At 35.0% G+C, this 19,191-nt stretch overlaps 1 protein-coding gene across 1 annotated transcript in view; it reads right to left on the bottom strand.

Annotated features, from left to right (window-relative positions):
* Nucleotides 1-1,204: 1,204 nt before the first annotated feature.
* The window catches only part of LOC137656863 (uncharacterized), a 40,073-nt gene continuing 22,086 nt past the window's right edge, over nucleotides 1,205-19,191 (bottom strand). Inside the window, exons 2-8 of the mRNA XM_068391229.1 lie at nucleotides 6,766-6,973; nucleotides 6,162-6,244; nucleotides 5,568-5,618; nucleotides 4,293-4,340; nucleotides 3,770-3,985; nucleotides 3,490-3,601; nucleotides 1,205-3,286 (exon numbers count right to left, since the gene is read on the bottom strand). Of these exons, the coding sequence (XP_068247330.1) occupies nucleotides 2,663-3,286; nucleotides 3,490-3,601; nucleotides 3,770-3,985; nucleotides 4,293-4,340; nucleotides 5,568-5,618; nucleotides 6,162-6,244; nucleotides 6,766-6,973 (1,342 nt within the window). The 3' untranslated portion in view covers nucleotides 1,205-2,662. The remainder of the gene's footprint in view (nucleotides 3,287-3,489; nucleotides 3,602-3,769; nucleotides 3,986-4,292; nucleotides 4,341-5,567; nucleotides 5,619-6,161; nucleotides 6,245-6,765; nucleotides 6,974-19,191) is intronic.

The following is a 19,191-nucleotide window of genomic DNA, read 5'->3' on the forward strand; positions in this document are numbered from 1 at the left end:
CTGACAGAAGGTTCAAAGCTTACGATGGTCTGGCCATGTGATGTGACATAGAAAGGAACACATAATCAGAGAAACGGTAGCTTTGGAAGAAGCAAGGCAATGATCAGAAGGAAGAGAAAGATAATCAAGAAAAACTAAATTAGATGAATACTGGGATAAATGAGATTCAGAGAGGGGAGAGAGGAGATAATTAATTTCAAGGCGACATGCATGATGCAAGAACTTCTAAACATTAATTATAGTAATCAATTATCCATATGATAATGGATAAAATCAATTAAATCTAAATACAAAAGAAATTATTGTGCAGTAAATATTTATTGTAATTAGTGCACGGTTGGACACAGGAGTCCAGGCACATCTCGCTCTGAAGAGGTGCACCCTGTCACACTCTTACTGCACGGCTAGTAACCAAACAGGTAGCGTAGGCAGACTTGGCAGAAGTGGTGGATGGTGTTAAACACAAAAAATAAGCGTGTGGCTATGTGCACTTCCTCAGAGTGAGCTGTACCATGAATTCCCGTGTCGAACTGTACATATAGTACTCCTTGTAGACTTGAATACATTTTCATCAGCCACTTGGAGTTTGCGAACTTTAGACTACGAAACTGTTATTAATTGGTTCATAGAAACACATTAAATAAGGACATCCCGTGTAATGAAAGCCTGTGTTGCTGATTAATGATCTTATCGATATATTTTAATGTTGTTTTTGTTCATAAAATATTATATGATAATCATTACTTCTCTTGTAGTTAATTTATTGCCGTGTTTCCTTTCCTCACTGGGTTATTTTTCCCTGTATGAGCCATTGGGCTTCTAGTTTGCTGCTTTTCCAACTAGGAATGTAGTTTGAATAATAATAATAATAATAATAATGATAATAATAATAATAATAATAATCTGCATCATCATCATCATCATCATCATAATAATAATAATAATAATAATAATAATAATAATAATAATAATAATCTGCATCATCATCATCATCATATCAATAATAATAATAATAATAATAATAATAATAATAATAATAATTATCACATCATCATCATCATCATCATCATCATAATAATAATAATAATAATAATAATAATAATAATACATCCATCTTTCGTCAAGAAAATGTCCATAAGAAATCTTTCAGTACACAATTTACAAAACCACAAATAAAGGTACTAAGGTAAAGAGAAACAACACGTGCAAATAACAGTTTATTATTACAAGTAGAGAACTTATAAACAGGTAACACAGACACACCGTTGACTGGGGGAGCCTAGGATTATTCAACTCGAGGTTTTATGACAACAGATTGTAAATTTACCACAAAAAAATGCCTTGCTTTTATTCGCAAAGTTATCAATCTTAGTGAAGAAAATTAACTTTTTAATAATGTTAGTCACCAATGTTTCTTTAGGGAATGAATTTAGACTTTCATTTGACTGATAAGGATTCTATATTGATTTATGTAAACAAAGTTAATATTTAGAGAGAAAATCAAATGAGAAACTATAAAACTGATTGTCACAATCACGACTTGTCCAACCCTGGCCCTCCACCACTGAACAACACTAAAATACGTAAATGATAATCAATAATCAAATTGATTAAAAATCAGAATTTCCTGGATATGTATAAAAAGGCAGTAAACATTAAAAACGAAGTGAATATAAGAAACAGAGACAATAAAAGGAATAAAAACAACAACACATCCAACTGACTAAAAGTAAGACAGAATAGAAGTCATGAACAAGCAAAATATTTTGATTAATATTGCCGGCCCTGTTGACCACTGGTAGTGTGACGCCATTGCATGTTTTCAAAAGTCAAGTTATCAATCAATATCAAAAGATATGTTTGACTCGTTGCGGCATTGTAGGAGACATCCAAAATTAAAAAAAAAAAAAAATCAAAATTATTTTGGTTTCAAAATATTTTTCACGGAAAAGCTTCAGTTATCTTTGCAAACTTTTGGCATACTTTTAAATAAGTTTATGTTGCATAAACAACTTTGGGCGTTAATAAATAACAAAAACTAAGAGAAAATGTTCTTAAGTAAATATGAGTATTTGAAACTAAAAGCAAAATAAGATATACACTATATATATATATATATATATATATATATATATATATATATATATATATATATATATATATATATATGTATATATATATATATATATATGTATACGGTATATGCATGTGTGTATATTGTATATTTACATAGGTGTTAAGCTGCTATGTAATATTTATCCTAATGACATCATGTTTCTGTCAATCTAAATTTCTAAAACAAAAATTTCGCTAATAAAAGAATGTGAGATTTTTCATATAAAACATTAAAGGCAATTTTTGACACAATAGAACTCGAAAAAACTCAAATTGAAAATTGAAAAAAGCTTTGCTTTGCTAGTCGACTTATCTACACGATTGTTCTGAAGAAAAAAAAAACACAAAAATTATAAAGAAAAGAGAAAAAGTATAAAACACGAAAAAGGAAAGGATAAGGAAATACAAGTAAAGACATCGTAAACTAAAAATTAAATATTAAATGACTATCAACTGTCAGAAATGTTGACTTGTTTCTGTAAAGAATAGACTTGCATTGACGTCTTTATGGATGAAATCACATCTCTAGACGAAGCAGTATTCTTATTTAACCAAGAGGAACACCGTAGGACTGTGAAGGAGGAGTGTATGTATCTTGGGTTGACACTCCTACGCTGATAGCAGGCTGTGACACGCTGATGGATGGAGTCCCAGTTGATACAGAGAAGGTGGGCTTGCTTGGCGCGGGAAGAGCGCTAATGGTAGGCTTGCTAGGAATCAGTCCGCTGAGGTCGATGTTTGGAATGGAAATGGAAGGAATGCTAATGGCTGGAAGACTTGGCAAGGTGATTGGGGGGAGGGCTGGTGGGGCTGGTAGGCGGACAGTCTTTCCAGTAGCTATGAGGTCTGAGAATCCACTTCCAAGAGCTGCTGCAATGCCAGTGGCCGATTCTACAGCGGCTCCTCCGATTTTAACTCCAGCGTTGAAAGCTGTGGCACCAATATCTAAGCCTGATGAACTGAGGGAGTAGATGATGCGGCCCTTGAGGGCAAGAGTGTCCTGAATGAGACGGATGATGATACCTAGAGCTTCTTGGACAATGGAGGTCTTTGCCTCGAAGAAGGTGGCAAGGTCATCAGATGATTCTGATAGGACGTCGCTGACGGCATAAATCAGAGGTTGTCCAGCTTCGATGACTTCTGACAGCACACGGGCCTTGATGGCTGGTACCTAAGGAAGAAAATAAGTGAAGATTATAAATAAACAAACATCAAACAGATTAAGTAAGCAATTGAACAAGGCGTACAAAATATTCAGATTACTACTGCAGAGTAAGTGGTTTCGTGATATAATTGTAAAGATAGATCTAGTAAAAGTATTTAAAGTAGCTACAATGACTTGTCTATTATCAAGAAGTTTTCATTATAACCAACCTGCAGAAGGGCACGTAGAACTCCTGCACTCAGTTGCCCAGCATATTGCAATCCATTTCCTACTACCTTAGTAGCAGTGCTAAGGCCATTTGCTTTCTGATTTGCAAGCCAGCTGCAAAAATTACCAGGATGAATTAATGCACATTATATCTACTAAAGTAAGGTAATTCTGGATAATATACACTAAGACCATCATATCTAACACAGAAATCTCCTAGTTTTGCAAAGAGGGAGTAAATGCTATATCATATTCCACTCTATATAATATTGCATGACATACCCTGCAAGCTGAATTCCACCAGAAGCTGCCGCAGAACCAATTTGTCCAAGAACCTGAGTTCCAGCAGAGCCTACTTGAGCTAAAGTCTGGCCAGCATTTCCAATGTTCTGACTGGTTTGTCCAGCTACATTGGCAACACTGCTAATCACAGAGGAGAAATCAGGAGCAGCTGACACTGAGGTTGTAGGGAAATTGAAATTGAGCTGTGTGGAGGTTCTGTAATAGAGAATTGATGATATGAGTCTACTTTAAGAGAAGAAGCTTTTGAACGATAAAGTGCACATATATAGCCTAAAAAGAGATTAAATTGGGAGAAAAGTAAAACGAAATAAAATGCTGAATGTGAAAATGTTTCTTGGCATACTTCTTAAACGCAGTTAAGGCTATAGAAAACACTATCTATTGATAACATATATGAAATGTTATTACTCCTAAGATGATTTCCATCGAGACAGTCTGAAGTTAAAATGTTTTACACAAATAATTCAGCTCAGAGACAGAATTGGACTTATGAATTACTTACGAAGGGGGTTTAGGAATGATCACTTCTCCAAAATCCTGAACAGTGTCCCTGGTACAAGCAGAAAATAAAGAAAATGGTATTTATATTGTGAAAACATCATTGTAAGTCTTTTTATTAAATTATCTTTTACACCATAATCTGAAATTACTTTCAAGTCACTTGTTACTAAGCTTTAATGTCAATGAATTCCAATTAGGTTATATCTAAATAATAACTCAGTTATCTTATATTTTTCACACAAAAGTTTACAAAATTTAGATTTAATGTAAGGTGAACAAATCTTATTTTAAACCTTCAGTTCAATAGAGAAATCACGATGTCTGGGCCAGTTAATAAGTAAGTCATTAATCTTGAATTATCACTATCTTAGTCAAAACATCAATGGCAATGAAAAAAAAATAAACAAACAGACTGTCTTTTAGAACAGCAGTCACTATAACTCCACTTAGTCACACAACTTTCACTGTCAGCTGGTTTTCGGAACCTAGGATGCTGTCATCTTATCTCCCTGGCGGCTCAAAGGTTTCTGAAATGACTCTGCAAAATAGGCTTAATCTACTAAGGTCTAAGCTTCTGGCAGTGCCTTTTCAATATCTATACGCACTAGTCAAGCCAATTGCTGTAACTAGACCAAAACTTCCAGCGATGATCTAGTTAGGATCTGTCAGCACTCTGGGGCAGAGAGCGTCAAGGGACTCAGTTACTGAGACTGAAGCTCAGAGAAATACTGAATCAGCCTCGTGAGGTAGAATGTCAGCTTACAGAGATGCTGAGACAGCATATATTTTGCAGCACTAAGTCAGCATTCTTTGAAGCTTCCTGTCAATGAGGTACTACAAAGGCAAATTTAAGTAGGATATAAACAGTCTTACCAACATAGATACCAAGGAGTCATATATCGAAAACTACTGGTGCATATTGTCACTGTGATAAATAAGATTTACCAATTATTATTGTAAAATTTGAAAAAAAATCCAGTATTGTCAGCATGAAACTCTCTAAGCAAGAGATATTCCACAGTATAGTTAGGATTGTATTTTAATAGTTTTACATTAGTTTATGATAAAATAAAACATAAAATGCTGCCTGGCTAGTGATATAAAACAAAATTATGTTAATACATAAAATTTATCTTGAAGATTTCTTATGAATAATCATGAATTTAAACAATGTATAACATGATATATCAACAAATTCTTTCTAACAATGTAATTTCTATGCATAAACCAAAAACCATTATTTCAAGAACAAAAAAGTACTTAATAAATTGCTTACGTTGTAAAAAGCTGAGAATTATCGTGGGAGACGCCAATGTTTGAACCACCGCTGAGGAGAAAAGAAGTACTTAAGTTAGATATATTAATTGAATCATGTAATAAAGTTTCTCAGTTACTAAACGATTATCCTTTGATTGTATAACTGCACAGATAATATTAATTTTCATGCTGTCATAAACTGGGATAGACAATATTCACTAAATCACTATTTTTTATTATAAAACAACAAAATTGCTTCAAGAAAATCCATAATTCAAGAAATAAATTCTCGACAATTATTAAGATAATTTTACATTTGATCAAACACAAAGTAGCTCTCCATTAAAAAAATGTTTTGTTAGATACAAATTCTGAGGAGAAATAATCTTATTAAAGTGGGATAGACAGTAGACTATTTACGAAATCACTCGTTTTTTTTTCTATAAAAAAACAACAAAATTACTACAAGAAAAGCCATGATTCTAGAAATAGATTCAAGACAATTATTAAGATAATTTTACATTTGATCAAACACAAAGTAGCATTCTATCAAAAGTGTATTGCAAGATACAAAATCTAAAGGAGAAATGTTCTCATTCACATGATCAGTTACCTTGGTGGTAAGTAGGACTGGGAGATCTGACGAATCTCTCTTCTCAGCAACTCGCCTGGGATGGCAATGATCTCGTACTCGACCTAGGAGGATAAAATTATAGTTGAACAATTCAAAAGTCTAAAGCCCGCTCATGAATGGCAGAGGCAAGGGACAGTGATATTGCCCTATCAAGCAAGACAATGCCCTAAAGACTGACCATTATATACATATGATTAGCGCCCAAGAATGGCAGAGGCAAGGGACAGTGATATTGCCCTATTAAGCAGGATAATGCCCTAAAGACTGACCATTATATACATATGATTAGCGCCCAAGGCCCCTCTCCACCCAAGCTAAGAACAAGGAGGGGCAGGCAATAGCTGCTGATAATTCAGAAGATAGACCTAAAGGAAAGATTTGCCTTTTACAGGCAGCAATTATGGCTGGTGCCCCGTTGTGGAAAATACCCATCTTATGTAAAGTTAGGAGAGACTATGAAATATAAAATAACATCAAAACAGTACATAGCTATATCCCTCAAAACGTATGCCTTTATATTTTGTCCAAAGCTTGGCACCTAGATGTTTTACAATACAGGAATAGTGTCCTTGCGTTCTCTTACCTCACGTTTGAGATCGTGTCCTGACTTTTCTTTGTCGGCAGCTGGAATTGTAGGGACAAGGACCATCAGACCATCCTCGTAAGCCTCGATTGAGTTCAAAGTCGCGTCTCCAGCAGACTGTTGGGACGGGATGGGAGCAGCCGTTGCCAGGCCCACAACTAGTAGGGCCAATAGGCCTAGAGTTTCGTGCCTCACCGTTAGTCTCATTCTGTAGAGAATTAAAGCATTCGGTTTGTAATATGAATAAAGATTAAGGATATAGAATAAAAAAATATAATGTATAACATATCAAAGGATAAATAAAATAGTCAGTTTTAATGATATTTTAGATGAATTATAAACAAACAGGTGAGAAGAAGCAAAGGAGCAAGAGTAATACCTAATTTAAAAAACTCTTATAAATATTGTACATTTCTCTTACGAAAAATGCCACAATTGGGTCAGAGAGCGTATAACTCCGCACAATAGCAACCAAATTATCAATATTAATGAAAATAACAATGATAATAATTATCTGAATTCGGTTCATTTATGATTTCAAAAAAAATTAAGTCAGTGCAAATGGCAACCTAGAGACTTTCTAGCCCAGTCTTAGAAATGATGCGATTCGTACATGAGAGAGAGAGAGAGAGAGAGAGAGAGAGAGAGAGAGAGAGAGAGAGAGAGAGAGAGAGAGAGTTCTATGCAAGAAGCATCTTGTACAAAACAACGGTGAATGATAATACTAGAAAATGAAAACAAAAAAAAGAGAGAAGAAACGGAACTAATAGCAAAATACCAAAGTGAGTCTATCAATAAACATGGGGAAAGAGAAAGGAAAATGTGTTTATATACTTTCTCTAACTTTCCCACGTGACTTGACTTTCCTTTCATCGACCCAGCATGGCCTCGATTCTCCTCTTCTCTGCTTTCACCGATGTCCGACGCGAATAACGACATAGATTGCATATCTCCTTGTAAAAAAGATCGATGGAGTGGTTGCCATCTTGAAAAATTGGGAAACAAGAGATTCTCCCAATGACAGAAACCTACAGGACGTTTATAATAGGTGAGCAGCTATGCAAGTGGAAAGAGAATAATAATGGTGATCAACTCCGAAATGAGGGAAATAGAGGAAGTTAGAGAATTACTAAGTTGTAGAAAAGAAAATGAGTTAGCTTCGGTGGGGATACTGCACTGTCTCGTCAATATATGAAGTCTGATTATTCTGATAGAAATAGGCCTACTTCTCGATTTATTCAATACTGGTCTTGTAGTTGATTTATTTACTTGTTTCGTTTCCTTGCTGGAGCCCTTGGGCTCATAGCATCCTGCTTTTCAACTAGGGTTGTAGCTTTGCTAGTAATAATAATAATAATAATAATAATAATAATAATAATAATAATAATAATAATAATAATGGGGAATATTCCAATGCAATATATTTTTTTTAATAGTGGTAAACAACCGGGAAATTCCATGGACAAATTCATCATGATTACTCAGCATCAAGATTTTCGTCATTCAGTGATCAATCCACGAACAACGAAGAACGGGATTATTGTGTTATTCATTCTTCACGTCAGAGACTAGACATCAATCCCTCTTATGTTACAGAGACTTGGTCAAATTCTTGAATTAGAAATCACCGTGACCATTTCATATTTGGCATCAGATGTTCCGTGGGATTAATAGACTGCGGCAGGATATAGAAGGGTATAGGACTAGCAACTTCTCGCTAAAAACTGCCGAGAACCGGATTGCTACAACCTTGCACCACCTGTCCGCCTCTCCTAAGGAGGAAAACCAAATGGTAATAATACATATACTCTCTCTCTCTCTCTCTCTCTCTCTCTCTCTCTCTCTGTATATATATATATATATATATATATATATATATATATATATATATATATATATATATATATATATATATATATATATATATATATATATATAGAAAACCGTTTCTATTGTTTAGGATGATTATTGGCTTGGGGATTCAGTAACTCTGTCTGCCTCGTAGGTTGCTACACTGTAGGTGTGACACGGCCTCTGCCTTCAAGCAGCCCGTAAGAGAAGTTTTTTTCTTTATTTTTATTTGGTGGGGGGGGGGGGGTCAACACAGGATACTGGACAGACAATGATGATGAGGTGGACAAAGTAACGACTGGATATGTGTCAAGGGCGGCGCCAGTCTCCTATCCCTTTTCCCAGTCGGTCCTCCATAATCCTGAATTGAGAAGGGAGCTCTGCTCCTTGACCGACTACCGAGAATGATCCGGCCAGTCCAGAGGTCAACATCAGACTTCTAATATCTTCCACAAAACTAGAACCCTGAACAATGACCTGTACTAGCATAACCCAGCTTGATCTAAACCAACCGCCACCCACTGTTCAACAATATCAGTTACGTAAGAAAACCAGTTTAACTTTTACTTTCCTTTTCATTTTGCTTTATGTCTATCACCGGTGCTTCTGTCACAGATTCTGCTTAAAAGGTTGTGATTGTAATATGCAAAGCAAATTAGTTGCTGAATCAGTGTCTTGAATGTTTTAACAATGCTATGGTCTACAGAAGACAATGCTGTAGTGATAAAACTATTGCTCATGCTAAATTGTTTATGACAGTAGGCCAACAGTTATTCAATTTGATTTTATCTAATTTCATAAGTGTAAATGTATTTTTATTTCTGATTTATGAAAACTCCGAAATAATGAATACAAATCCATTTGAACGATAATTTTGGCGGGAGTTTTTCGGTCGCGGGACCCGAACTCCCATAACCAAAACAAAAGAAGAAAGAAGCTGGTTTCCCTTTCACTAGTGCCGTCATAGTTAAAGCAATATGTGACAGAATCGGTGGATTTAATTACGTAATGAGTGGCAGGATTAACGAATTTGGCTTGGGAATGACGTTATTCTTGAGACGAAATATATGCCATTACAAATTCATAAGTTACCCTCTCAGCCCGCTGGATACTACCGAGTCTGCGTTCGCTGATTCCCTAGAATAGGTTAGAACTTTCTTTTCGGTTTTGGTACCCAGCCAAAATCTTACTCGTTAATCGCATGTGATCCCCCTGTTGTATTTTATAAGTAATTTTATTGTAATTTCCACCTTATTCTGTATTCTGTGGCCGAATGCAGTTAGAAAGTACTCCCCTTTATATGCTATAGGCTTATGAACTCGATCGAAAGAATATTGATTCCGTGTATCGATGTTGTTCGTGATTTTTGTTTGTTCGCCAAAATAGAGGAAATTTACTTAATATTCATTATAAATCACAAAGATTGCAATGATGTATAGTAATATTTTTTTCGATATTTGCGTACAATCAAATATAACAACAATCTTTACTCAAAAGTAAAGATTAAGTTGAGTGAACGTCACCATCCAATATAGATAGCCTAACATCAGACATGAGTCTACGTCTCCTATCAAAAGTAGAAAATACATTACTCCAGGTTAGACATGAGAGTTACGAGGGTCTTATACTAATAGGGAGAAGGGGGTAATTATATAAATTTAGTTGTTAGAATAGACGGGGCTAGTAACTTGAACAGTTTTTAGTGACGACTCGACTTCAAGCCATTTACAAATGCTACCATCAGCTTGGACCTCCGAACGCAGTAGTTTTGAGATGTGGGCAACCGTTCTTTTAGTTGAATTATATATTAATTCTTATCTATTGCTGCTGTGCGTTGATTAATTAATCATCCATTGTCGTATAATTTATCTAATTGATAAGTCAAACAAATTAATGGAATAGACAGTACCTTGGCGTAGCTTGTTAAATACAATCAAAATTGCTGTAACTTGGCATGTTTGGACGTATATCTTTATTTGATTGATTTGCTTCAATTTGGGTTGCAATAATTTTGAAGGGTAAATTATCATTTATATTTTACTTAGATTTGCAGTTCCGTTTGTGTATGAGAGAGAGAGAGAGAGAGAGAGAGAGAGAGAGAGGCTTAGTACTTTTAAGAGTCAATCTTCCGAAGGGGATATATATATATATATATATATATGAGTTATTTTTGCACATTTAAATGTGTTTCTTTCATATTTCAAATAAGCCATTATATTAATACATTAAAGTCTGGATTCTCTTAACGACCTGGGGATCAGAGCTATATATATATGTATATATATATATATATATATATATATATTGTATAACAACAAAAGTACTAGTAATGAGCCAACTGTCGGTTTAGCAAATATCTGCCGAGTTGGTGAAATGATCTGAATTTGGGGGTAACATTCTATTTGAAGAGGCCCTCGCATGAAACTGGGTCAACAAGAGGACGCACGCGAATTTCAATATGAGATTGTTGAGATTCCGATGCTCGACGTTCAAGGCAGTCGTCTATATCATTTTTATTTTTTGTTTTAATACCAGGTTGATTTTTTTTAAATGGGGATTGAGTTTTGGATATAGATTTGAAAGTGAAGTGCAAATTGGGTACATTCGGAGGTTCTTCGTTGCGTATTACGGTGGAAGGGAGGAATATATATATATATATATATATATATTAATTAGTTTAAGCGAATTTGTAAAGGTTTGGTATAACTTACGGAATTTTGTCGGTAAATTTTCTATTGGAGATTTGGAGATGTTTATTTATTGTAAATGTAGCCTACAAATCAATAGGTTATCGCGAAAAAATTAATATATTTTGGGTAACTATCTGCTATTTTTTCTTTTTTTTTTTAATGTTTAGATTTTCCCATTATGTTGCACCTGTTAACGAACATTTAAGTAGTCGTTAAGTGCGTTTGAGACTCAATGCTTCTGTTTGTCAGTCTAAGAAAATTGCGTAGATTTTTTTTTTCCTTTGGCGTTATTTACTGAATTGTGTGCCCTTTTGTGGGTGGGGTTGGCTCAAATGCCCTTTCGAAACAATTTAATATGAAAAATTGTAAATCAAGGGTTACCTTTTAAAAGTTGTGCAAACATTACCGCACTGGCATTGTGTACAACTCTTCGGATTAGCCAATAGACTTCGCATGTAGGATTTGCGCCAATTGGACTATCTTCAATTTTAAGCTTGCTTTTAAAACGTGCTTATATGATATTCAAGGCGAGTTTTGTTACCTATTTTATTGCGTAACTTCTGTTACCTCTCTGACATTGCATTCTTGACCAACTTTTCAGAGTACCCTAAACTAAAATCCTAACAAAGATTATTTATTATATTTATTTACGCTTTTTTTTTTTTACCACAAAAATGTCCCAAATATCTGGAATCGACTATCCAGTTTGTGGACCAAGAGCCAAACTCCAGAAATACAACTGCTATTTCAACGAACACGGGCAAGTGACATTAATTAGAATTACTCGTTTTTTCGGCTCGTCATCGGTCTAGGTTCAAGTAAAAGGGACTGTTGAATGACCACTTCCAACAACGACCTACTATTGCTACTTACTGCTATTATTAGTTGAAACATTAAAGACATATTGTTACTGGTGCTTCTCTTATTGTCAATATGTTAGGCGTATCGCAGACTCATTACCATATTACTGCTTTTACTGTTGATGCAATAAGAGACACTTCGCCACCAGTTTCTGTATGGAATTACTACTGATGAAACTTGAAAAAATACATTTATTATTACTGGTGTACGCGACCCGTCGAGTCTGACGGCTTAATATTTGCATCGATATGCACACCCAGATTCAACCCTTCACATTCCTAACTACAACCCCTTTCACCATGGTATGACTACTCCTCTCCCCTGAGAGACGGCCATGCTTCATGTTCCTTATTATATAGGGGAGATTATTATCCTTATTAGCTAAGTTGGTTGGAAAAGTAGGATACTACTAGCTCAAGGGCTCTAACTTGGGAAATAGCTTGTGAGGAAAGGAAACAAACTATAAACGTTGACATATTATGCAGACAGCTCATTACATATCCTACCGTTATTATCGGCGATTACTGAAGCAATGGTGTACCTCATTAAACTGCTGATATAAGAAATTTATAGCTGCAATAAACTACTACTACCATTATAATCGTTATAAACACACTGCCTATTGATACAACTCTGAATGAGACTATGTTTTTTTTACTCTAACCACTGGTACTTATATGAAAGTTATAAAGACAATTTATTCTGATACCATGGCGAATGATACTACAGTATTACCAGAGGTATAACTATTGCAAAATAACATCACTTCATCGGGTACGTAGTCTCAGAATATGCAGGGTAGGAAGAGAGGGTTGGGTCCTGGGTGTTTGGGGGTCTTTTGAGTTGATACTGGCTAGGAGTAGACAAGACCCAGACAGAAAACGAAGTACGGAAGAGAACTGAGAATGTGACAAACCCACGTGAAATTATTATTATTATTATTATTATTATTATTATTATTATTATTATTATGTAAAGAGAAAGTAAGGGAAACGAAGAAAAGTATACATAGCATAATATATACTGTATGGTTCAAATGATGAATGAATAATATTCATATATATATATATATATATATATATCTATCTATCTATCTATATATATATATATATATATGTGTGTGTGTGTGTATAGGAGAGAGAGAGAGAGAGAGAGAGAGAGTGAGAGAGAGAGAGAGAGACTGACGAAATTGAGGCTGGTCAGTCTACAATATTATCTAATATACAACTATCCACGAGAGACCCCAAAAAGCTGTTGCACCCAGGTTCCCTAAAAAGAGTTCAGGGTCACCTTTCCGAACCCGGTTGACCTATAAGACAAACCCCGGTCCGTCGGTCCTATCATTAATTCAACTCCCCCCACCCAAAAAAAAAAAAAAAAAAAAAAAAAAAAACAAGTTCCAATTTTACGCAAAGAGAAGTGCATTAATGAGCGAATTTTTTTTATCTTTTTTTTTATTTTCACTTTCGGTGGTTTGATGACTTTTATCTCTCTCTCCTCTCTCTCTCTCTCTCTCTCTCTCTCTCTTCAGACTCCGTAAACCAGACATTCCTGTTATTATTATTATTATTATTATTATTATTATTATTATTATTATTATTATTATTATTCATGAGGCGCATTTGGATTTATTGAACTAGCATACAAATTAATATATATATATATATATATATATATGTATATATATATATATACAGTATATATGGTACTTGAGGACGTTACTCTACGTTTAAAATGAACGCCCCAATTTCGAAATGACTTTTTGTAGAGTGTGATCTATGTCACTGTTACATAAGTTAAGGTTATTAAAGTGCCCTGAGCAAATAGTCAGGTAGGAGTGCATTATTAAAGACATGAATATTGCATAGAGGAAAAGTATATTGGACAATATAAGTTGAGCGCATACCATGAGCAGTAATGTTCGGTGAAGCCATTGTAATAGTAGTAGTAATATTTTTCCAAAGGCGTTATTTTAACGGGGTAACACTAGCAGTAGTGCTAGTAGCAACAGTAGTCGTAGAAATGGTAGATTCACAATTGTGTTTTAATTAGTTGTCTAAGATTTTTGGGTGTCCAATATATAAAATCTCATTATCTGTGAATCCTTCTGAAATTTAATAACGAAAAAAGTGTCGCTTCACTTGGACAATCATCCAAAGCAAAAAATGTCTAATCAAATAAATGACTTTTTTGAACTGGCATCATGGGGGGGGGGGGGGTATACGAACTGTGGTAAATGCCTTGGCTGAATACCTTCGTGGATAACAATGGGAAGGAAAGCTGTAGAGGAATTTGGTTGCATGGAAGGTAGTTTGGTTAGAAAGAATTAGACATTAATGCTTCTCTCTCTCTCTCTCTCTCTCTCTCTCTCTCTCTCTCTCGATGATATTTATTGATCAATAGTTTTCCTTCTTTCTCTTCTCCGAATCTCTTCATTATTCAGTTTTAAGTTTGAATGCCCATCTCTCTCTCTCTCTCTCTCTCTCTCTCTCTCAATGATATTTAGTGGGCAATAGTTTTTCCTTTTTATTTTCCGTATATTGTTTCTTCTGGCGTATGTTTGGATATCCTCTCTCTCTTTCTCTCTCTCTCTCTCTCTCTCTCTCTCTCTCTCTCGTGGATAGTTGTATATTAGGTAATATTGTAGACTGACCAGACTCAATTTCGTCATTCTCTCTCTCTCTCTCTCTCTCTCTCTCTCTCTCTCAGAAGCTAGGTCACAGATATTCATCTCTAAATTCAGCGAAGCGTAAACGCTATACTAAAAAAACTCCGTTGAAATCAGTTTCTGAATAAATTAACACAAAAGTAACATTCTAATGGATTTGATTTGTCTTAAATATTTTGCAGATTGACCCATTTTCTTAATGATGACATTTTCTACTAATTAGCATTCGGTCTTTCTCAGTCGAAATTCTAATTGCATATTTCAACGTTATTATATGTTACGTTGGATAGTCTCATTATATCATTATTATTATTATTATTTGTGCCAAAGAAGTTCAGTCTGTCTATCAGAGTTATTTTTTTCCCTCTTATAGACAGACTGTACTTCTTTGGCACAAACAACAACAACAATAATAATAATAATAATAATAATAAAACGAGGACTGTCTCATATAACATTTAAATAACGTTGGAAACAAGAGACGACGGGCGAAATCTAACCGAGGCCCTTCGCGTCAATAGGCGTAGGAGGAGATGATGATGATGATGATCAGCGTTAAAGTAAATTAGAGAATAAAGGATTATGCTAATGAAACTTTGTTTTGAAAATGGTTAAAGGTACAGCTAATACGGACACTAAGCCTCTTTTTGAGCAAAGGCTAGTAATGAAACTTGGTAAAAGGCTAAGCAGACAATGAAAACTGGCAACACAAAACTTGGTAAAGGCTAAAACAATGAGACTTGGTAACGGACGAACTGACACTGAGACTTTATTAGCGTTTCAAAGTTCGTCATGGGTGAACGGCCTGAACGAGCGGCCTCTAGAGAAACTTGGTAATATGATATGTTAGCTAAGAAATTCACGAACAAATGCTAAGATCAAACGGTACAAGTACCGTTTTCTAGCCTAGTAGAGAGAGAGAGAGAGAGAGAGAGAGAGAGAGAGAGAGAGAGAGAAGGTTTGAATTCCCTAGTTTTCCCAACTTGGCTAAAAACTTAAAATTCCTTACTTATCTTCATTAATTTTCTTTCCATAGATTACTTCTCTAGAAGTTTTAATATTATTTTCAAGTTTTGTGTTTTACTTGCATATACTATTTTTCTTCATATCTGTTTTGGTTCTACATCTTAGCAACATAAATCGTTGAGTTGCCGAGTATTAATAAAAGATCCACCTTTTCGTCAGATACGCCACTTGCTATCTTTTAAAATTGTCTCCGCATTAAATAAATAAGCTACGGGCCAACCAAGGGAAAGGCCCGTGCCAACAACAAGTGTTGGCTTTAATACCCAAGAAGAAGAAGAAGAAATAAATAAATTGTATAGAGTAGAACCGCCTATACCTATATGAGCAAGGAGAAAATAGGAAATTCAATCAAATGAAATAAAACGAATGAAATAGTCCTATTTTGGTAGATTTTAAACAAAGTGAAAGAGTTTATCAGTTATCATCAATAGGCCTAGATAATTCCTATGAGGCAATGTAAGTGAAATGTATGAGAAAATAATTGAATGTGTTTTTGTTATTGGGCAATAATAGTAAAATACAAAAAGTTTGGTTGGTAGGTATGTGACTTATTCAAAGTTTGCATTAGAGAGAGAGAGAGAGAGAGAGAGAGAGAGAGAGAGAGACTTTCTTAGGGTTTAGCTTTAACCAGTGAATACAATCTCCCATTTTATTGAAACCCTTGTCATGGAAGATTCCAATTCCAACCGGTCGAATGACTCGTGTTTTGTTCTCGTATGAAGAATTGAACATTCACTCTTCATTTCTCCAAGTACCTACATAACCCGTCCTGTCAAAACCATTATGCAATATGCAGCTTGTAACTTGAGGAGAGAGAGGAGAGAGAGAGAGAGAGAGAGAGAGAGAGAGAGAGGTGAATGTACAATGCCAGTTATCTAGCGTGAATGGAATTTTATAGTCATATGAGATATGGAAATGGTAAATATACATTAGTCATTTATCAAGTATGAAGAGAATTTGAAGGTTTAAGGGAGAAACTTATTAAAAAGTCACCTTCTCTTTTTATAGATTACCACAAAACACATTCGATTAAAAGTGAAGGCATTCGAAATGTGTTTTTTTTATATATGTATAAAAAATGTTAGGCCCAATAAAAACTGGCCCTAGTCGACCCACCACGGCCCGGATCTACTCGGTAATTTACAAAGAAACTGGATGGGTCTCTCTCTCTCTCTCTCTCTCTCTTCTCTCTCTCACCGAGATGCCCCGTGCCCACCGAGAACCCAAACCCACTCTACCCCACGCCCACAGGTACCTAGCGACCACTGTTACTTAATGCACAGGGTACACCCAAGTCAGGTTGCTATCATCAAAACCACTTTCCCTCTTCAGGTGAACCGCGCGGTCAGCCATTTGCATTTTGGGACGTTTCTTTAAACAGTGGAAGATGATAATAATAATAATAATAATAATAATAATAATAATAATAATAATAATAATAATAATAATAATAATAGAGAATGGTGTGCGGAAATAGATAATGAGAAGAAAATTCATTCTCGAAGAAAAGTAGGACTAATATGAAGAGTGCCCGTATAAGATAAACTCCACTTTGATGTATTACAAACGTCATGTGAAATTGCAGGACTACGGCTATTTTGTTCTATTTTCTCTTCTTATCTTATTTACTTCATTGCCAAATATTAACCTTTAGGAAATACGGCGTTTTGAAAACCTAACGTAAACGGACTTTATTTTTTTGTATCTTTTGGTTCCTCGCTACCAAGCCAGAGAGGGCTTTTCTCCTGCCATCAATTTTCATTCCTCCATGTGGGCCTCTCACGTGACGGCCTTCCATTCCGTCTCTTTTTATTCATTTTTCCTAACCCCGGAGAAAGAATGGAAAGGAGATTATTGCTGAAGGACCTTGTGAAAGGTTTTGCACGTCTGGTTCCTGACCAGAATCCTCACCATTTCAACCGTCTTGTATTTGATCATCGTTGCCTGTGTAGGCCCAACCTGGTCCGTCAGAAATAGCAGTAATAGTTGAGTTTATTCATTTCATTGTATTTGTATTGTCAGGGATATTATGATCCGCTTTATTTCTTCATTTATTCAGTTTCCGTGAACTGTACATACGGCACCAAGGAAGATGAATATTCCTACTCCCATTTTCTTGTATGTAATAGTATTATTAGGAGAGAAAAACTGTGTAAAGTACTTTACTGGGATTGCTACTCAATGCCAGATGCTGTTGGTATATATTGTAAGTGCCCTTGACCATCATTAAAATATACAGTGGCCCTTACATCCCCGATAGAGGTGGAAATGGGTCACAATGAATCTCGAGAAGGTCCTAAGGGTGAGGGAGTGAGTGAAAGTTATACAGGGTGACGCAGAAGTATTATGCAAATTTCAGTCTGACACTGTACTTTGACCAACAAAAATGTCATATTGTACAATGTACTGTTTTTCATTTTATATTCAGTAATTGTTGTAGTTTATTCGTATTACTACTACTACTATTACTACTACTACTTCTACTACTACACCTACTACTACTACTACTTCTACTACTACACCTACTACTACTACTACTACTACTACTACTATTTATGGAGACATGTGAATGGCTGGAGTTCAGGCATTTATAATGTGACCTCGACATCGCCTTTAGATGTTGATTTTGTAATCGTTATAACTGCGTGCATTGAGCGTCTTCGTTAGAGCCATTAACGATAATTTGAAGATGACATTGTCGCATTATTAGAGAAGTGGAGTTTTAATGTTTTTGTCTTGAAGTGATGTGAAGTTTTAATGTCTTTTGCTTGAGCTGATGAGGAATTTTAATGTTTTTTATCTTGAATTTATTGAGAATTTTAATGTTTTTATCTTGAACTTATTGAGAATTTTAATGTTTTCGTCTTGAGCTAATGTGGACTTGAACTGATGTGGAGTTTTAATGATTGTCTTGAACTGATGTGAAGTTTAATGTTTTTTTTTTTTTTTCGTGCTGATGAGGGATTCTAATGTTATTTATCTTGAGCTGATTAGTTTTATTTTTTTTAAATTAATTTTTCCTGAGCTAATGGGTTTTTTGTCTTGAACTGATGTGAAGTTTTAATGTTTATGTTTTGAAATGATGTGGAGTTTTTATGTTTTTTTTTCCTTTTTGTCTTGATTTGATGTGAAGTTTTAATGGTTTTGTCTTGAACCAATATGGAGTGTTAGTGTCCTGAGCAGATGTGGCTTTTTAATATTTTGTCTTGAGCTGGTGTGGAGTTTTAATGATTGTCTTGATTTGATGTTCAGGTTTTTAAAGTTTATGTCTTGAACTGACATACAGATTTAATGTTCATGTCTTGAACTGATGTGGAGTTTTAATGTTTT

Source organism: Palaemon carinicauda, chromosome 17 (genome assembly GCF_036898095.1).
Source record: "Palaemon carinicauda isolate YSFRI2023 chromosome 17, ASM3689809v2, whole genome shotgun sequence".
NCBI classification, from domain to species: domain Eukaryota; kingdom Metazoa; phylum Arthropoda; class Malacostraca; order Decapoda; family Palaemonidae; genus Palaemon; species Palaemon carinicauda.